At 42.7% G+C, this 16,076-nt stretch overlaps 1 protein-coding gene across 5 annotated transcripts in view; it reads right to left on the bottom strand.

Moving 5' to 3' along the window:
* The window catches only part of ARHGEF7 (Rho guanine nucleotide exchange factor 7), a 125,573-nt gene that overhangs the window by 89,202 nt on the left and 20,295 nt on the right, over positions 1-16,076 (bottom strand). Inside the window, exon 3 of one of the 5 annotated variants that reach the window (XM_086482093.1) lies at positions 15,593-15,601. The exons of the other annotated variants lie outside the window; for them this stretch is intronic. Coding sequence (XP_086338219.1) covers positions 15,593-15,601 — 9 coding nt within the window. The remainder of the gene's footprint in view (positions 1-15,592; positions 15,602-16,076) is intronic. 5 annotated transcript variants of the gene reach the window in all.

Below are 16,076 nucleotides of genomic sequence, written 5' to 3'. Positions count from 1 at the left end.
GGTCTGACACCAGCGAAGCGGCAGGGCTGTGTCTAAGACTGTGGACTATCGGGATTTCCCTTCACAAGGGTAGCCCACAGCTACAGCAGGAGATGTGCAACAAACCGCATCCACCTCTGAGAGATGCGAACACTGTAACGCTAATATCACTAAGTGCACCACTTAAATGCTGACATGAACTTTGCATCACTTCCAAATTAGCTAGTGGTTGCACCTAGGTTTAAATGACAGCAAGGAGACTTGCAAGAAGAAACAGCTCTATATATCACTAAACCAATATGTTACGGCACAGAACAGCAATAACTTTTTGTTATAAAAATTTCATGCGGTATATTAACACGTGGGGTGTTTTCCCCCATTTAGTCTTTGCTATTTAAATACCACAAAAATCAGCCTCAGTCTGGAAGAACAAGTTATGGATTATTATACTGACCCATCTTAGCAGTTGATACTGTGGAGCTGAGACAGCTGATACTAAGGGGACTTGTGCAGGAGGCTCACGATTTTCTCAGGCGCAAATTTAGGTATACTGAGTTAAAGGATGAGGCTTCAAGTGTAACTGAATCCCCTACAGGGAAGCACTTAAAACTGACAGTGTCATTTACATAACACTGTAAGAAGGATACCCAGTAAATCACACAGAGCTACGGCATCCTCAGAAACACAATTCGCCACAGACATCACTGCAAAGGCATAAATGGCTATAACACTGGCATTTAGTACAAGTGTCGAACAAGCCAAAGTCAGAGCACACATAAACCCTTTTCAGATTGTGATCTCCATTACAACAGTCCCCAAAACAACACACATGAAACTCCTGCTGAGGTCGCTGATGTGACTGACACCAGCCGTAAGACCCAACCTTTTGGCTGTGAGATCAGAGTAGATAATCCTGTTGTTACCAGAGTCATACTGCACTGGAACCATAACTTCTACAAGAGATGAAGACTGCGAAATACGCTGCTATATTAGCATAGAAAATGCCAAAGTAGCGTAAAGTTCCCAGCTGAATAAAAGAAATAGAAAAATATGAGGTCATGCATTAAAAGCAGTAACTAGGGCAGCAATCGTAAAGATCCAGCCTCAGAGTTCAATGCACACAAAAAACCACCAAGCTGCTCTGCAGATGGCAAAATCGGGCATCGCATCAACCAATGCCTGAGGTGATGCCCTCTCATTTCCTTTGGTCCTTAAAGCAAAGGCACAGAATGGCTACTTATACCTATCTTAGCTGCAAAAGTGGCGAGAACTTTCCTGCATGCCCAACCACACCCAAAAACACAGCCTATGACCTAAAGGTAAGAGGTTACCAGGTACGCGCTCTATCACACATCTAAAAACCTAGCACAGATAAGGCTTAAACTGATCAAATACAAGCAAAGGCTTGCTCCTTGTGTGAGAATGGGAGACAGTGAAAGTGCTCTGAAGCCACCAAGCCGTCACCGAGAGCCATCTGTGCACTGCGGGATTGCTCTGGGAGCAGGGGTCAACTGCCGCAGTTTTTAATCCAGATTAGGACTGGAACGACACAGAGCAATGCGACACAGAAACCAATTACAGCAAGACTCTGTTCTTAGGAAATAGGATGGCTAAAAAGCTATTGATACCTGTTCAGAAGCACAAGAGCTTCCACATGCATACTACGTTTGTTCCCTGTATCTGTAACAGTCATAACAACACTCATTTTCTGTACTGTATTCACTTTATTCATCTTTGGCTAATCCAAATCTCTCCTGGAAGGTCCAGGAAGGTGCACCCTCCTCTTCCCCCGCCCACAAATGTTTGCAAACTCTGACTGCTTTCCAAAGTCCGTCTGTTTCTTCTCACAGGAAAAACAAGTGACACCAGATGCTGCAAGCAGGAAGAAATTAAATTAAAACAAAATATAATGGAGTAAAATGTGTCATTCTAGAAACAGGTTCAAAAGTTAAACAAATCTTTCCAATAGGATGCTCCAGAAGCATTTAGAAAAGACTTAGTTCCAACAAAGAAGAATTGTTTAAAAACCCTCCAGCAATGTTCTCTCAAAAAGCTGGTGGTGCAAGCATGTTATCTTTACGGAAGACAATATCAAGAAGGTGACTTGTGTTCCGAAAAAAAAAAAAAAAAAAAAAAAAAAATTAAGTTCTACAGGTAAGAAACCCTCTCAGATGCATTGCAAGAAACATAATGTAAAGACAACAAACAAGTTAGGACAATATTGGAGTTTTCCAACAGATCACAGCTCCTAGCAAACAATTCCAAGTGAATACACTTCTTAACCTCTTAGAAGTAACAACAGTAGCTCTGAAGGCAAACACACAGTTTTTAGACAAATCTGACCCATAAAATAACCACTAAAAAACACTTCTCATTTCGTTTCAAGAACAGACTGAAAGTGCTTGTTTTGTACAATCAGTCTGTCAAGTCAAATTTGTTTTACACAAGCCTTTGCAAGGCTTCTACAACAACCTGTCTTATTTTGTACAAAGACTGGCATGTTGCCCAATACCACACACCTGATAAAGCAACACACGGACAGTACATTCTCCTCCCATTTAGGGCCCTCCAACATCCTTAGTTTTAGGGTACCCAGACAATAAATCCAGCTATGAAGATTGCTCTTAAAGCATGAAGCAGTAACTTCCACAATACCTTTTACTAACTACAAAAGCAGTTCCTTCCAGACAGATGTTCATACCATCATCTCTAACTTCACACCATCTTTTCAAATGGATTTACTACAACATGCTTCAACTAAAGCCATAATGTAACGTCTGGATCGTACCAAAGCAATGCAAGTTCTGCTTCATGGCAACTCACCACTCTGAACTCCATGATCCTAGTGCTTTCCGAACAATTTAACCTACACAGTCCTATGTAAAGCAGTTTTTACTTCCACTACAAGACCGTCTCCTTCCCAGCGCCACCCTGCTGTCCCAACTATTGTGCATGGTATTCTGTAACAAATCTTTCAAGCCAAGAGAGCAGGTGAGCAGCTGCTCTCTGCAAGCTGCCCGAGCAAGTTCTCCAACTGTCAAACAAGGCAGTGTACACTGCCTCAAAAGGCAGGCTGCGTCCGCTTCCATAAATTCCCTTGGAGAGACTGTTTTAAAAAGGCAGGAAGACATAGGAGGGGAGAGTTTCATGTCGTGAGGGGAATTTCAAGTCCTTCATTAACTCACAGGAAGGGCACCTGAGGCTTCCTCTTTAGGACTACAAAGCCTCCACATTCTACAGAAGCAAAAGAAACATACAAAGATGAAAAAGTTGTCTTAATATTAAAAATCAAGATTATTTCAAACAAACCTCAACTACCTCACTTCAAGCATCGCCACAGTTACCTGAGGGTAGACCCTGCCATGAAAATAAACTACCCAAGTGAAGTAATTATATCTAGTGAAACTATTAGTATTCAGTAGGCAGCAAGGACACTCCTTGACAAGATCTGCCTTTACTACCAAGAACAGCCAAACTTCAGAGCAATTACAGGAAGTAATTAGGTGGAATTCAACCCAGCTTCAGGACTTTCGGTAGCAAAGCAAAACCACCAAGACCCTATTTCAAGGGCTGAGCACTGCAGTACATCACCCCAACAGAGACAAGAGACACTAGATGTCTGACAGGCTTTACTGCAGCTCAGCAGTCTGCAGGACCTGGTAGCCCTGTCAATGCTAACACTTTACATTATCGGATCTTTTATCTTCTTTTAAGCTTTCCTAAATGCCAAATGTCTGGACTAGTATTTTTCACGTAGTGCATGTGCCTCGTGCTTCACTTCATCATTATTGGTATCCTGTACAGAACTTCCCTATCCTGTCATTACTTGAAATGACACCAAGAAAACAATGTTTGCCAGAATTCCACTTTGGGAAATCCAAACCTTGAAACAATTAGCTCCCTTTGCTTCAGAGCAGAATTTCTAAAGGCTCTCTACCCTATCAAAACTTCTTTCCAAAACGTACCAGAAATTGTTCCCTAGGAAAAAAAAGAATCCACACAATTTTGACTAGCTCAGGACCCTTTGGCTTTGTTTTATTTATTCCTTCTTTAAACTAGTCTATACGCATGCTTAGAACAGACAGAGCTTGTCACAGATTCACAGATGAGTCCACTTGCAAAGCACAGAGCAGAACGCCTCCTGGAGGTCCTCAAGACAGTTCGGACACTAATGCCAAAAGAGGGAGCCTCCAAGAGAAACCAACTGCCCAATTCAAATGCCGTGAAAAAAAAGCTAGATGCAGAACTGAGGATCTGAGGGTGGAAGAATGACATCGCTAAGGCTAAGTCTCACCTAATTTTAGGGAACTGTTTTTCAGATGTCTGCGTTCATACTGCCTCCTTTTGTATCCCCAGAGGGACATGCATCCCATCCACCATAGGTCATGGAGAAGCTTCTGCTGTTGACTATAAAAGGAAGCTTCCATGACTAACTTTAGCTGCGGTCCAGCAGGCAGAACTGAAAGCAAGGGAAGGGAAGGATATATAGTGTTACAGACAACTGCAGCCTTTGGAAATCCCACTCCTCCTTAACAATGCTCTCAGCCACAAAGTTCCACTCTCCCTTTCCCATCAGTTTTTGAGCCCATCACCTTCTTCACTGTAACAAATTGCATCAGCTGAAGACTAAGGCGATCCTTTTTTTTTTTTTTTTTTTAGCTAGGATAGCTCTCTGCTGCTTCAGAGGCCTGACCAGCACCAGAGCTGGTCTACAGTAAGTAGCAGGAACAGACAAGACGACACATTTCTCTTTGAGCAGAGATGGCACTGACTTGTCTCAGAGACCTCCAAAATCAGGGCTAGACAGCTGATGCTAGGCTAGGAATGACAGGAGAGAGGAAACAGAGAGGGAGATCACTTGTGAGAACGTGCAGAAAGGAAGATCAGGACTCAAAACCCAAGTGGGAAAACAAATCCAACAAGAAAGGCAGAACGGGAGAGGAGAAACAGAAACAGTTGTCAAGAGCTTGGTGCAGAAGCCAAGTCACATCATCCTTCTGCTATCAACAAATACTTAGAAAATGCAGCAGTTAGTTACAATGTGCCCATCTCTTCCCAGCTTGGCACGAAGAAGAAACGTGAGCTTACTGCCACTAGCTGGTATGCTGACAGTTCGGGTGCAGAGGTTGAGCAGGAGAGACAGCAGCTCTGCTCCCACACCTCAGCATGCTGCTACAGGGAGTTTTTTTGTCCCTTCCTTTTTTTAAATCCTAAAGATTATTTGCATATTCACTGTACAGTTGTCAACCATTACCATTTCCCTGAAGATCTCTGTCCCCATTCAGTACGTAGGGCAAGGCTGGTTAAAGGACCAATGAGGAAGCCTCAAAAAAAGGATTTGTTTGCCTGTAAATGCATCTTCCCAAGCCCTAAATCTCTGCCATACAGGACGCCCCCTTACCCACCATATTCTATGCGTTACTCAGGCAAATCATTTCACTTACCTGGATTAAAAGCAACTTCAGAAAATGTATCCTGGTTTGCAATCTAGCTCCAAAACTAATTGAGTTTGCAAAACAAGGAGGCTGGTGCAGTGGCGGACAGTGCTAAACCAGTATTGCCACTGAGCCAGACGTTCACAAAACCTATCCCTTTAGATGCCCATGTCATTTACTGCAAAATCATTTACTGCACGGTAAGAAGCCAGCAAACTGCATGCCTCGTGGTGAAGCCAGCTGACAGCTACAGCAGAGAAATTAATTCCCTCTATCTGCCACAACATTGCTACATCACTACAAAAACAAGTAACCTCATTTCATTTGAGTTGATCCATTGCTTGTCTCCTCAGCTACTCAGAAACCAAGGCTTTTGAGTTGAAGTTTTTAAACGAAGCTGAGGCAGCACTGCAACTAGCCTGCCACTTTGTGCCAGCCCCAGCTCCCTCCTGACCCCCACAGTGAGCCAATTCCATGGGAAAGGCAGCAGTTTAGCAGGGTGACTTCTACCAGCCCATCTCCCTGCACCAGCTCACCTCCAAGTCTGCAGAGCACCTGGGCTAGAACAGGGAAAGGCAAGGAATAGGCAAGCAATAGCACAAGCCACTGCTGCTGCAATGGGTTTAAGCTACCCTAGGACCACAGCCTGGCTTCAGTCCCCTCTGTGGCACGTTTAGCACTCATAGCTGCAACCGAGGTCCACAGGAGCCGTGTTGAACTACAGACACTTTAGCCTGCAGCTCAAGCACTGTGAAACAAGGATAATACCGCTCCTTCATAAACAGTCGTAAAACCAAACCAAGGAAAGTTTGTAGATATCTGACACTGTCATCGAAAGCACCACAGAACATCCGTACAGAAGCTACCAATTCTGACTCTAAACTAAGACTGAAATCATACCCAAGAAATATCTGAGACCATCCAGTGAACAAAGGAAGAGCACTGAACGGCCTTCCAACCGAAAACAGGAAAGGTTTCTACAAAAAAAAACAAACAAAACCAAAACAAACCAGCCAACCAACCAACAATTACCCATTATCACAATACACATACAGAGGGGGCCCAATGAAGCTTTTTGGTTTCAGTGTAATAATTTTTCTTTGGTCAAAGCCTTAGTAGCAGCCACAACAAAAATGGATTTGAGGAAATGTCGTGTGCAAGAGTTGGTCTATGGTTTTCTGGTCCTGAAACGCTTTTAGAACACAAAGTACGTACCCCACTTACCTTCTTACCAGCTAAACTAACAGAAAAACTGATTTACTTACATTTGTGCAAAACAAGCCCAAATTACACGCTCTGGAGCATGTCAACTAGGAAAAACAAACTGCAGCATTTTAAGTTACAATATTCTCTTATTTCTATCTCAAGAATACTTCCCTGAGATCTGAGATTTTTTGGACTGCTCTAAAGGCACATCTACATTTTCTTCTGCATTTGCTGACAACAGCTATAAATAAAATTACAGTCATTCACTTAACTTTGAACGATATAAAAACATTTGAGAATTAGATACTTCTAGGAAGCAATATTAACAAAAAAATTAAGAGATAAGCCATCTTAATAAGCAAGTACAGGCAGGAAAGAAATCAACAAGCTGACAGGCATCTTCGAAACTGCAGAGCCCTCCAAGCCAACTAATTAACTTAGGCCATAAATAATACCTAGATGTGGTCAATTTAACTATCAGCAGTTTACAATATCAAAGTCAGCTAATTACAACAACTTTGTATCTCAACAATGAAGAATTGCTCTTTCAGTTTAACTGCCAAGTACAGAAAATACTTTAGCTGTATTTATGCATTAAAGTTTTCTTTCACAAAATGTTCATGTGACACTAGGGCGAAGAACTAGCCTAAGGCAAAGGGTGTGAAAATGCATTTTCCTGTAATTTACGCTGATCACAAGCCTGCAGGGTGGATGGATTTAAATGGCCTATTCGAATAATGATTAGATTAGTATAGATTAACATCCTGTTCCATACTTGTAGTTCAAGCACTTTCCTAAACATTGGGAATCAACCTTTAGGAAGAAAAAGTAGGAAATTACCCTATCTCTACACACTTAAACACTTTAACATACATGAGATCAAAGAATTTGATCAAGTGACAGAAAATTATGAACTACGTCATAGTTTCTGCACTGAGGCTACTTTTAGACAAAACATGGTAATCATGTACAGTGTATGTTTTGGAGGCAGTCTACATAGCTAATAAACATACATTACATGCAAGAAAAAATGTTTCAACACGTTTTGCATGGAAAAACAGCTAATTTAACAAACAGGAAGTAGATCTGTGTCTGCTGATTTAAAACAAACTGCTTCTAGGCACTTTCTGCTGACAGATTTTAGAATTAGGAACTGTCTTCTTCTTAAACCTCATTTTTATTCATTAACTAAGCGAACAAGTGGAGAGCAGGGGAAGATAAAATTCCACTCCTCTCCCAGTCTCTTTGCTTTGTACTGACTGAATGAACTCAAAACATTTAAAGAACAGATTGATACAGCTGAAAAGTAAGTAAAGGCCTATTTTAGGTTGGGTTGCTGCTACCAAAAGAGGAGGTTCAGGTCCCCTCCCTTCTCCCCTGTGTCCTTCATGCCACAGTCACTCAACTGATCCACTCTGATCCAAAGGGTCAGTTACACTGGAAGAAAAAAAAAAATAAAATTAAAAAAAAATCTAACCCACCAGAGACTGGCAGGGAAGCAACGAAGAGTTAACTGGGAGTCTGGCAGGTCATCTAAAAATAAAGCAAGGGGTGTTTCTGCTCCTATTTCATTAGAAATAAACATGAAACAGCATAAACTCATCCAGATGAGGTAAAAATAGTACATGCTTGCTGTCAGAGCTGTAAGGAAAGTCAAACAATGAATTGGTGGATGCCTGGCTAGGAGTGTTTCCATTGCAGCTCACACTAATCTAAACCAGGGTACTGCCACAGCCCAACAGCCCCCCCCACCCCCCCACTACACAGACAGATGTTTGAGCAACTGCCCAACAATGGGATCTTCAAAAAAATAATTTCTTCCGTTTGAAAACCGGAGCAGGATTTCAAATTCCATCCAGATATCTGCTGAAATAGGCAGTCCTGCTTGTAACAGGTGAACCTAACTCCTCCCTTGCACCAAGCCTGGCTCTCAGCCCCTGCACTGAGGCAACCTGGCTCATCATCCCATCGGCAGCAGGCTTGGGGGGAAGCGTAATCTTCTGTTGTTGTTGGGCTGAGTTGTTTCGGTGGGTTTTTTGGTTTGTTTTTTTTTTTTTTAGGAGGGGAGGGAGGGGAAGGTTGGCTTTTTATGGATTTATTCAGCCAGGTTGCTCCTGAAGGCAGTTGGCACATGTAAGAACCAGCACAAGATGAGATGGCCACAGCAGGGAGGGCAGAGTAAAGCAAAGGCGGGGAGCAGACCTCCTCATTTGGCAGGAGCAACCAGTCAAATTGGCTCCCTCTGCTAAACACACATTCACCACCAGTTACCATCACACTGAACCACCAGTAATCCCACCATCAAATATTTTTGCGATACATCAATTCAACTTCGTTTTCCTGGCTTCAGAGAAAGCTGCCCAGTGCACAGGTAGACACAAAGCTGCTCAGCACCCCTAGAAGCTCTGCTGCGTTGTGCTCAGACACTGCCAGGTGGGTGGGTGAGGGGAAAGTGTTTTAACCAGCACTCAAACCCTGCCCTGGGACACCCAGAGTCTCTGTTCTTAAAATTCTTCAGAGGGGAAGTTGATGGGAGGGGGGGAAACATGTTAGTGCTTTCAGCACAGAGACCAGAGTCTTATTTAGACAAATCTCAGCACACTTAAGTCACCCTAAAGATTCAGGACTATTTAATTTGTTCCAATACTGAAATGCCACTAAAGAGAAATGTGAGCCTCACACAGCCCACCCCTTCCATTCATCTGCTTAGTAATCTGCGTGAAGGAATCAAATCAGTTAAGGCCCCATTTTGGAAAGATGAGAGACGATGGGAAAAAAGGAAGGGATAATTTAACTGAAGCTAGGGCAATGGTTTGGTTGTGAACAGTACCAGCCTAAGAGGACAAGAGCTACTGCTTTTGCTGCACTTTCAGCAATCCCTCAAAATCATCATGCAAAACAGCCTAACAAGTGTTCTTGTGAAGCAAGACTGGACATCACAGGGAGAAGACTTGCTCAAGCAGGAATCTCACAAGGTCTTTGACAAGTATGTAGTGGAAAAAGCTATTAAGCATGTTATCATCACATTCTCACTAACCACCACTAGTCCTCTCTGATAACCACTCCAATGCCCTCCTCCTTTAGGAAAAAAGTCAGGGGTAGGGGGTAGAAAATAAAACAGTGGGGGGGCAGGGGAATAAACAATTTTATATATATATATATATATATATATATATATATATATATATAAATAAATCACTCAGCACTACCAGGAGAGGATCTGTGAAGGTAACCTTCACAAACAAGAAGTACACCAGCTAGTAATCACATGTATATGTTGTTGGGGGCTCTCCCCGCCCTCTATTTTTTCCTTTATTGTTTCGCTACCTGAGGCAGTTACACTACTACTCTACCTTTCATAGGGCTGGTGAAGCAAGTAGCATTGAGGATTTGTATTGGAGCAAGGGCTTGGCTCAGTTTTTAATGTTTTGTTTCTAAATCGGACTCAAAAGCAACTTCTGCCTAATGGTTTCTAAATACTTCATTCAAAGAAGCGCAGCCAACTGGATGATGAAACACAGCAACACTCTACACCACACAAAATATACACAAGTCAAAAAATCTGGACTTTTTTTTTTTTTTTTTTGAACTTCAGCTGTAGTTTAGGGGGAAGAAGGATTAATTGGAATCTCACTTGCTAAGTACAAGCCTCTAGTCCCAGTCCTTCAGGAAACACAGGGTACTCCAGGAACACCTCATCCCCTCTCCACTGGCCCCAAAGGACAGGGCAATGCCAGCCTGCCCGCTTCGCCCAGGGACACAGCAGCTCTCCAGGCTAACCCGTCCAGGCAAGCCAGGAGAGCGGCTGCTGGGCAGCCCAGACAGGGTCCCCGCACCCTCTTCAGCAAAGGCTGCCAGCGAGGCAGAGCCACCTCAGGACACCACACAGGCAGACCGCCCCCCACCAGACGGGATACCCCTCTTCTTCCTCAGGCTCGTGTATCTGCGCTTGGCCCACAAGATGGCACTGACAGAAAGACTTTGCTCCCTCTTTTCTCCTCTCTCCCGCTGACACCAGGCTCACCGCTGGCCCTGGACTGACTCAGAGAAGGACTGCCACCTACTGAAACATCACATCATCTTCCCACCCAGCTGAGTTTCCCACCTCACCTGCCCTCAAGTTACCCAACAAGCTAGATCCTGCTGGCTTCATCAGACAGGTGGGTGATGGACTGAGGCAACATAGCTTGTTTTCAGTAACAAGAGTCTGAGGTTTTCAGCACAATTTTCTCTGTTACCTAGAGTTTTTCAGTATTCCCTGAAAAATTTAAAGACCTGGAAAAGGCTAGCAGTGTCAAAAACCCATGATGCTTCCCCACACAGGCAGACTCCAGCTCTCAGTAATACTGACAGGGCCAGACCAGCACCTGACGAAACATCTCAACACAGTTAACTACACCAAAATAGAGTGCTGAAGCTGGAACATGCGAGAGCTAGAGCTATCTGGGTATTCAGCTGAACATACTAAGATGAGATGAACTCCTCTTAAGGAAAAATCACCATATTCTAATATGCTGTTTCCTTTCAGTCAAAGGAAGCAGCAAAGCACTTCTCTTAACACAATCTTGCAAAATCAAGCCTGCGAAACCTCCTCTCCACAGCAGAGTGCATTTCACCTTTCCCACACATGTCAAGACCTTTACATGCAAGCAGAAGTCAGGAACAGTTGCAAAGCTGGAAGCATTTAAGAAATCAGAGCAAGTCATAGAAGACCTAGATTTGATATTGCATCATTCTCACACTAACAGAAATGATCTATGTTGACTCTTAAGTCCCAAATAAAATCAAAGGAAGATTGTGCCGAGATCACAGTAACCAAAAGCAGTAGCCTCTTTTGTGGAGCTGGAGTCTCTTCTGCATAATCCTCATCTCACGTAACCTTCAAAGCAACCATTCTGCTAGAGTTCATCCCTTGCCAGAATGATGGAACACAGTCGGCTGTTGTCAAAAGAAGAGAAAGTTTCCCAAGTTCCTGCAGAGACCAAGCACTGCCATCTCGTATACAGCAGGATGCACTTCAGCTATGAGGGCCTCTTTAGTCAGAAAACTCACGTTACAAAGCTACACCATTAGATCTGCAGGTACTCAAGTTTTCTTCACACATAATACCACCACCTGTAACACACTCTGTCCTCCCTGTCACGCACAGGCTTGGGAAATCCAGCTGACAACTAGTAACAAGGTAATTGTGTTCAGTATACACACGTGTAGTTGTAGAGCGCAAGCTTGATCTGCATTTCTATTTTCAGTACATTTGCCATGTTAAAAATTCCTTACAAGTCTTCAAAACTATTCAAGAGAAGTGTGTGTGGGGAGGGCATCCGAGACTGCTGAAGTCCAACTTCAGAAGTCATTTGTAAAAACCACAACAGCAACTAACGAGACCATAGCCATCCTCTGTGAAGGAAAGAGGCAGGCAGGCAGGCAGGCCCCAACATGTACACAGACCTGCCTTCTGAAACACACTTCACAGCTCGGCACTCACCTCACAGCAGGTGCAACACTGCCCTGATGTTGTCTCCGCTCTCACCACCTCTCACCTCTCACCACCCAACCTACTGTACCTGCTGCTGCTCTCTTGCAAGGACGGACGGAGCAGCTCACCTGCTCTCCTCCCAAGAGCTGTCTTCATATCTGGCATCCCCACCACCCCTGCACAGCTTGCTCCTTGCTCAGGGCTAATCAGCAGTCCCCCCTTTCACAGCTCTCACCCTTCAGAAAGCCAGCAGATGAGCCCTTCCTCACTGAATTTTACATCTAACAGCCGGAGGACAGGAGAGGACTAAAAAAAAATGAGAGAGCAAGAACTCTGACAAGTCAGAAGAACAGTGGAAGTCAGCAAGCAGTTTCTTCTCCCTTCCCCCCCTCCCCCGCCCCAGGGACTCAGAAGCTCTGCCCAAAACCATCCTTCTCTCCAGATCCCAATCCACCCTTTTCTCACAGTTTTCCTAGTTTCCACACTTCCCCTCGCACAATTAACTCCTATCAAAGAAGCACTGAAACCCTTTTGTGAAAACAATTTGCTGTATTTGAGCATAACATTACAATGCTGAAATCTTCTGTGCATTCTAGATTAATAGCGCAATACGTTTTAATTGCTAGATGAAGTTTAATTTTATTCTTAAGATCCAAATGAACGCCACAGATGAAGCAGTTACACAGAAGCCTCTCCCAAACCACAGAGCAACTTGTTAGCAAAACCACTCTGAACTAGGTAACTATCATACTAGATAACATTCACAGCAACTCGCCTTGTACGTACTGACCTCCAAGACACGACTGAAACATTTCAGATGTATTTTGACGTGCCAGACTCACCCTCACGTATCATCCACACAGTGAAGATAAACGGATCTGTACCTCTGGCAGAGTCATCATGTCAGACAGACCCTGTACATGCACACTCACTCACATTTTTGTATTCAAAATACCACACCAGCATGCAATACAAAAGAATTGGCAGGAATGAAAATATTTATGATCCAATTCAAAATTTCTGAATTATTTTACACTTGGGAAATACTGAATACAGCCTTTAAGTAGACAAAAAAATACCAGCACATTCCCCAACCGCGTTTGTAACAGTGCTCCTTACAAAGGTGCACACTTTTAACCTACTTTTGTTACTTGCTAGCATTTAGTCTTCTTACAATTTTTCCATATCAGATGCTTTTGAACACGCACCCCAATAAGGAGAAGCATTCTTCCTATTTAATGAAAGCCACTTTATTCAAGAAGCAATAGTACACTACTGGTGATGCAACACGCTTGGCAGAGCCACAAGAAATAAATTCTCACGGGAAGAGAAGGAAAGTTTAAGTGAGCAGGGAACAGTGTGAGGATCTGAAATGCTACCATGCACATTTGTGTTTTAGACTGTGTTTTACTGGATAAATCTGTAACAGCTTCTCATACTACCATTCCTCCCTGTCCAGCACTGTATGTTCCTGCCTCTCTGTCACCTCCTCAGCTACCATGATGCCATGCATGAATGGTATAGAAGATGAGGGACTGGCTTGACCTCAAAAAAAAAAAAAAGCACAAAGAGAACCCCACTATTTTTCCACCATTCTGTTTGAAAGACACCCTTAAAGTAGTATTCAAAGGTAAATACATGAAACATGGTCACAGTCCTAGACTACTTTGTACATCGTAAGAATCCTTCACATCATAAAAAGTAGCCATTCTATAAAAGTAAGTCATTTAACAACATCTTCCTGTCTTAGAAAGGTTCCAAGATGTGCTAACATGGCCTTCCAATCATGCAAGTCAGGCTGTACTTCTCTATTATATGTGATGGGCAAAACAGACCAAAAAAAAAAAGACCTGAGGAGGAACTGCATAAAACACTGATTTTCAGAACTGTCATACTAACACATGAGAAAAAGGATACAAACTGAGGCAGAGCCAGAGTCATGTCCGGGAGGTACGTACAAGGCAAGGTGCAGTGATGCACTGCACTTTGCTGTAAATATTATCTAGTATAGATCTGTCCAGAGCAGTTTTGCAAATGATTATAAATCGGGGAGAAGGAAGGAATACAGTAGACACATCTTTAATAAAAGATGTAACTTCTTGGTAAAAATTTTCCCTTTTGAAATAAATCTACCAGTAAGATCTCAGCCTCCAAATAAAACTTTTCAATGAGTGGTCTGTAAGTGGAAAATGGTAACTGTGGAACATCAAAATTCTGGAAAATGTTTATGACAGAATCGTGAAGGCGTTCGGCCACGGCATTCAGCAGCACACTTTCTGGGTTAGAAAGACATTCTGTTGTAATAAAACCAAGACCAAATATAAAGAAACTACTGCTCTTGACAAAAAAAAAAAAAAAAAAAAAAAAAAAAAAGATGATAGTCTGAACAAGGGCTGAAAGGAGTAGGGGGGTGACTGAATTTCTATATCATCATTGGCCTAAAGCTCTTGAGTAGTGGAATCCCAGTCATTCCTAATTCACTAGCACATGTCAACTAAGTCCAGCTATGCTGGCAGCTCAGCTCTACACCTTCCTTGTACAAACAGGTCTTTGAAACCCAACTTGCAGAATACCCTTCCAAGGCCACAATGGTAGTAGGATTGTAGCCATAATGATCTAAAGAAAAACACACAGTCCAGAGAAAAGGAGCATCACCTAACAGATGAACTGCTGTGGTTGGGGTGGGTGTGAGGGAAGAAGACAAGACATGCAAGCTTGCTCCCAAAAGATTAACTGGTCTAATAGAATGACACTGGCACTCCTTACAAACTTTTCCCCAAGGCTAGAGCTATATTACAGACATTTATAGATATTTGTGTACCTTGATTAAATCTCGAGAGCTATGAATTATATTTCCCAAATTTGCATGCAGTGTTCTGAACCTTAAGGGCAAATCCTTCCTGTACAAGAAATTTAATAATAAACACTGGATCTTCTTAGACTGTGTAAGACTGCCAAGTTTGCTTTCTTTCTTTGGTTAATTTACTGCAGAAATAAAATCCTGTTTTTGGCACTGCTGCCTCTGTAATAAAATGACCATCCTAAATCCCAGAGGCAAGCAGGTCTCTTGGCAGGTACAGAAAAGTTTCTCAGATCCGTGGCTTGTCTATCTTTTTCCATTAGCCAATTGCCATCTTTCCCATCAGTACAAAAGTCAGAAATACAAAACATTTTTTGAGCAAGAAATCTGTTAACACTAGATACTTGCAGATAAGCAGGCATTAATCTTTTATTTGATGAAAGCCAGCAGAAAAATGCTGCAAGACACTACTCATGGAATTTGATCACCTAGAGCTTGGTATTGCTGACAGGATATATCAAGCATTCTGCCCTTTAAACAACAGACACTAACACAGTTGTCTATTAACCTATTTTTGCTTACTATTCTACATTTAACTGCTCCTCAAATAAACTTCTCTGCTGTTCAACTGTACAGCGATTTCTCCAGGACCTCTTTTTGGCCCTTCAAGCTGTCAAGCAGCTCTGGTCAAAGTACGAGGAAAGACTGTATTATATTCAGGAAGTTGAAACTCCTTTGAAAAGAACAAAACTGGAGTAACATAGCAGAGGTACAAAATTACGGCAAAATTTCTGAGGGCTCAGATAGGAACGAATGCTCTGTGACCATCACCTTTTCATTTTTGTCTCTTGCTAGACTTCTGGCAGATCTTCTATCAGAAAGATACTGTATACCTGCAGTCAGTTCCATCTCAACTATACATATCAACCCATATTCTTCTAGAACAGAGTCCATCACATAAAACCACTGTCTAGGACCCTGCTTTGAAAAGCAGGTCATCCTTCCCAAAAGGGAGTACAGCTAAATGTCTTCCCACCCAAAGATAAAACTGCGGGGGAAAACAGCCCTTAAAGCAAAAATACCAAGAGCAGTATATAGCAAATATCCTCTGCCTAAGGAAATCGTGCACAGTAAGTTGGGAACTGACAATGTAGGCAGCTGTTCTACAGTCCCTTCTATC

This window comes from Leptosomus discolor, chromosome 1, assembly GCF_034619465.1.
Source record: "Leptosomus discolor isolate bLepDis1 chromosome 1, bLepDis1.hap2, whole genome shotgun sequence".
Taxonomy (NCBI): Eukaryota; Metazoa; Chordata; class Aves; order Leptosomiformes; family Leptosomidae; genus Leptosomus; species Leptosomus discolor.
This window is presented reverse-complemented; position numbering and strand designations above follow the sequence as displayed.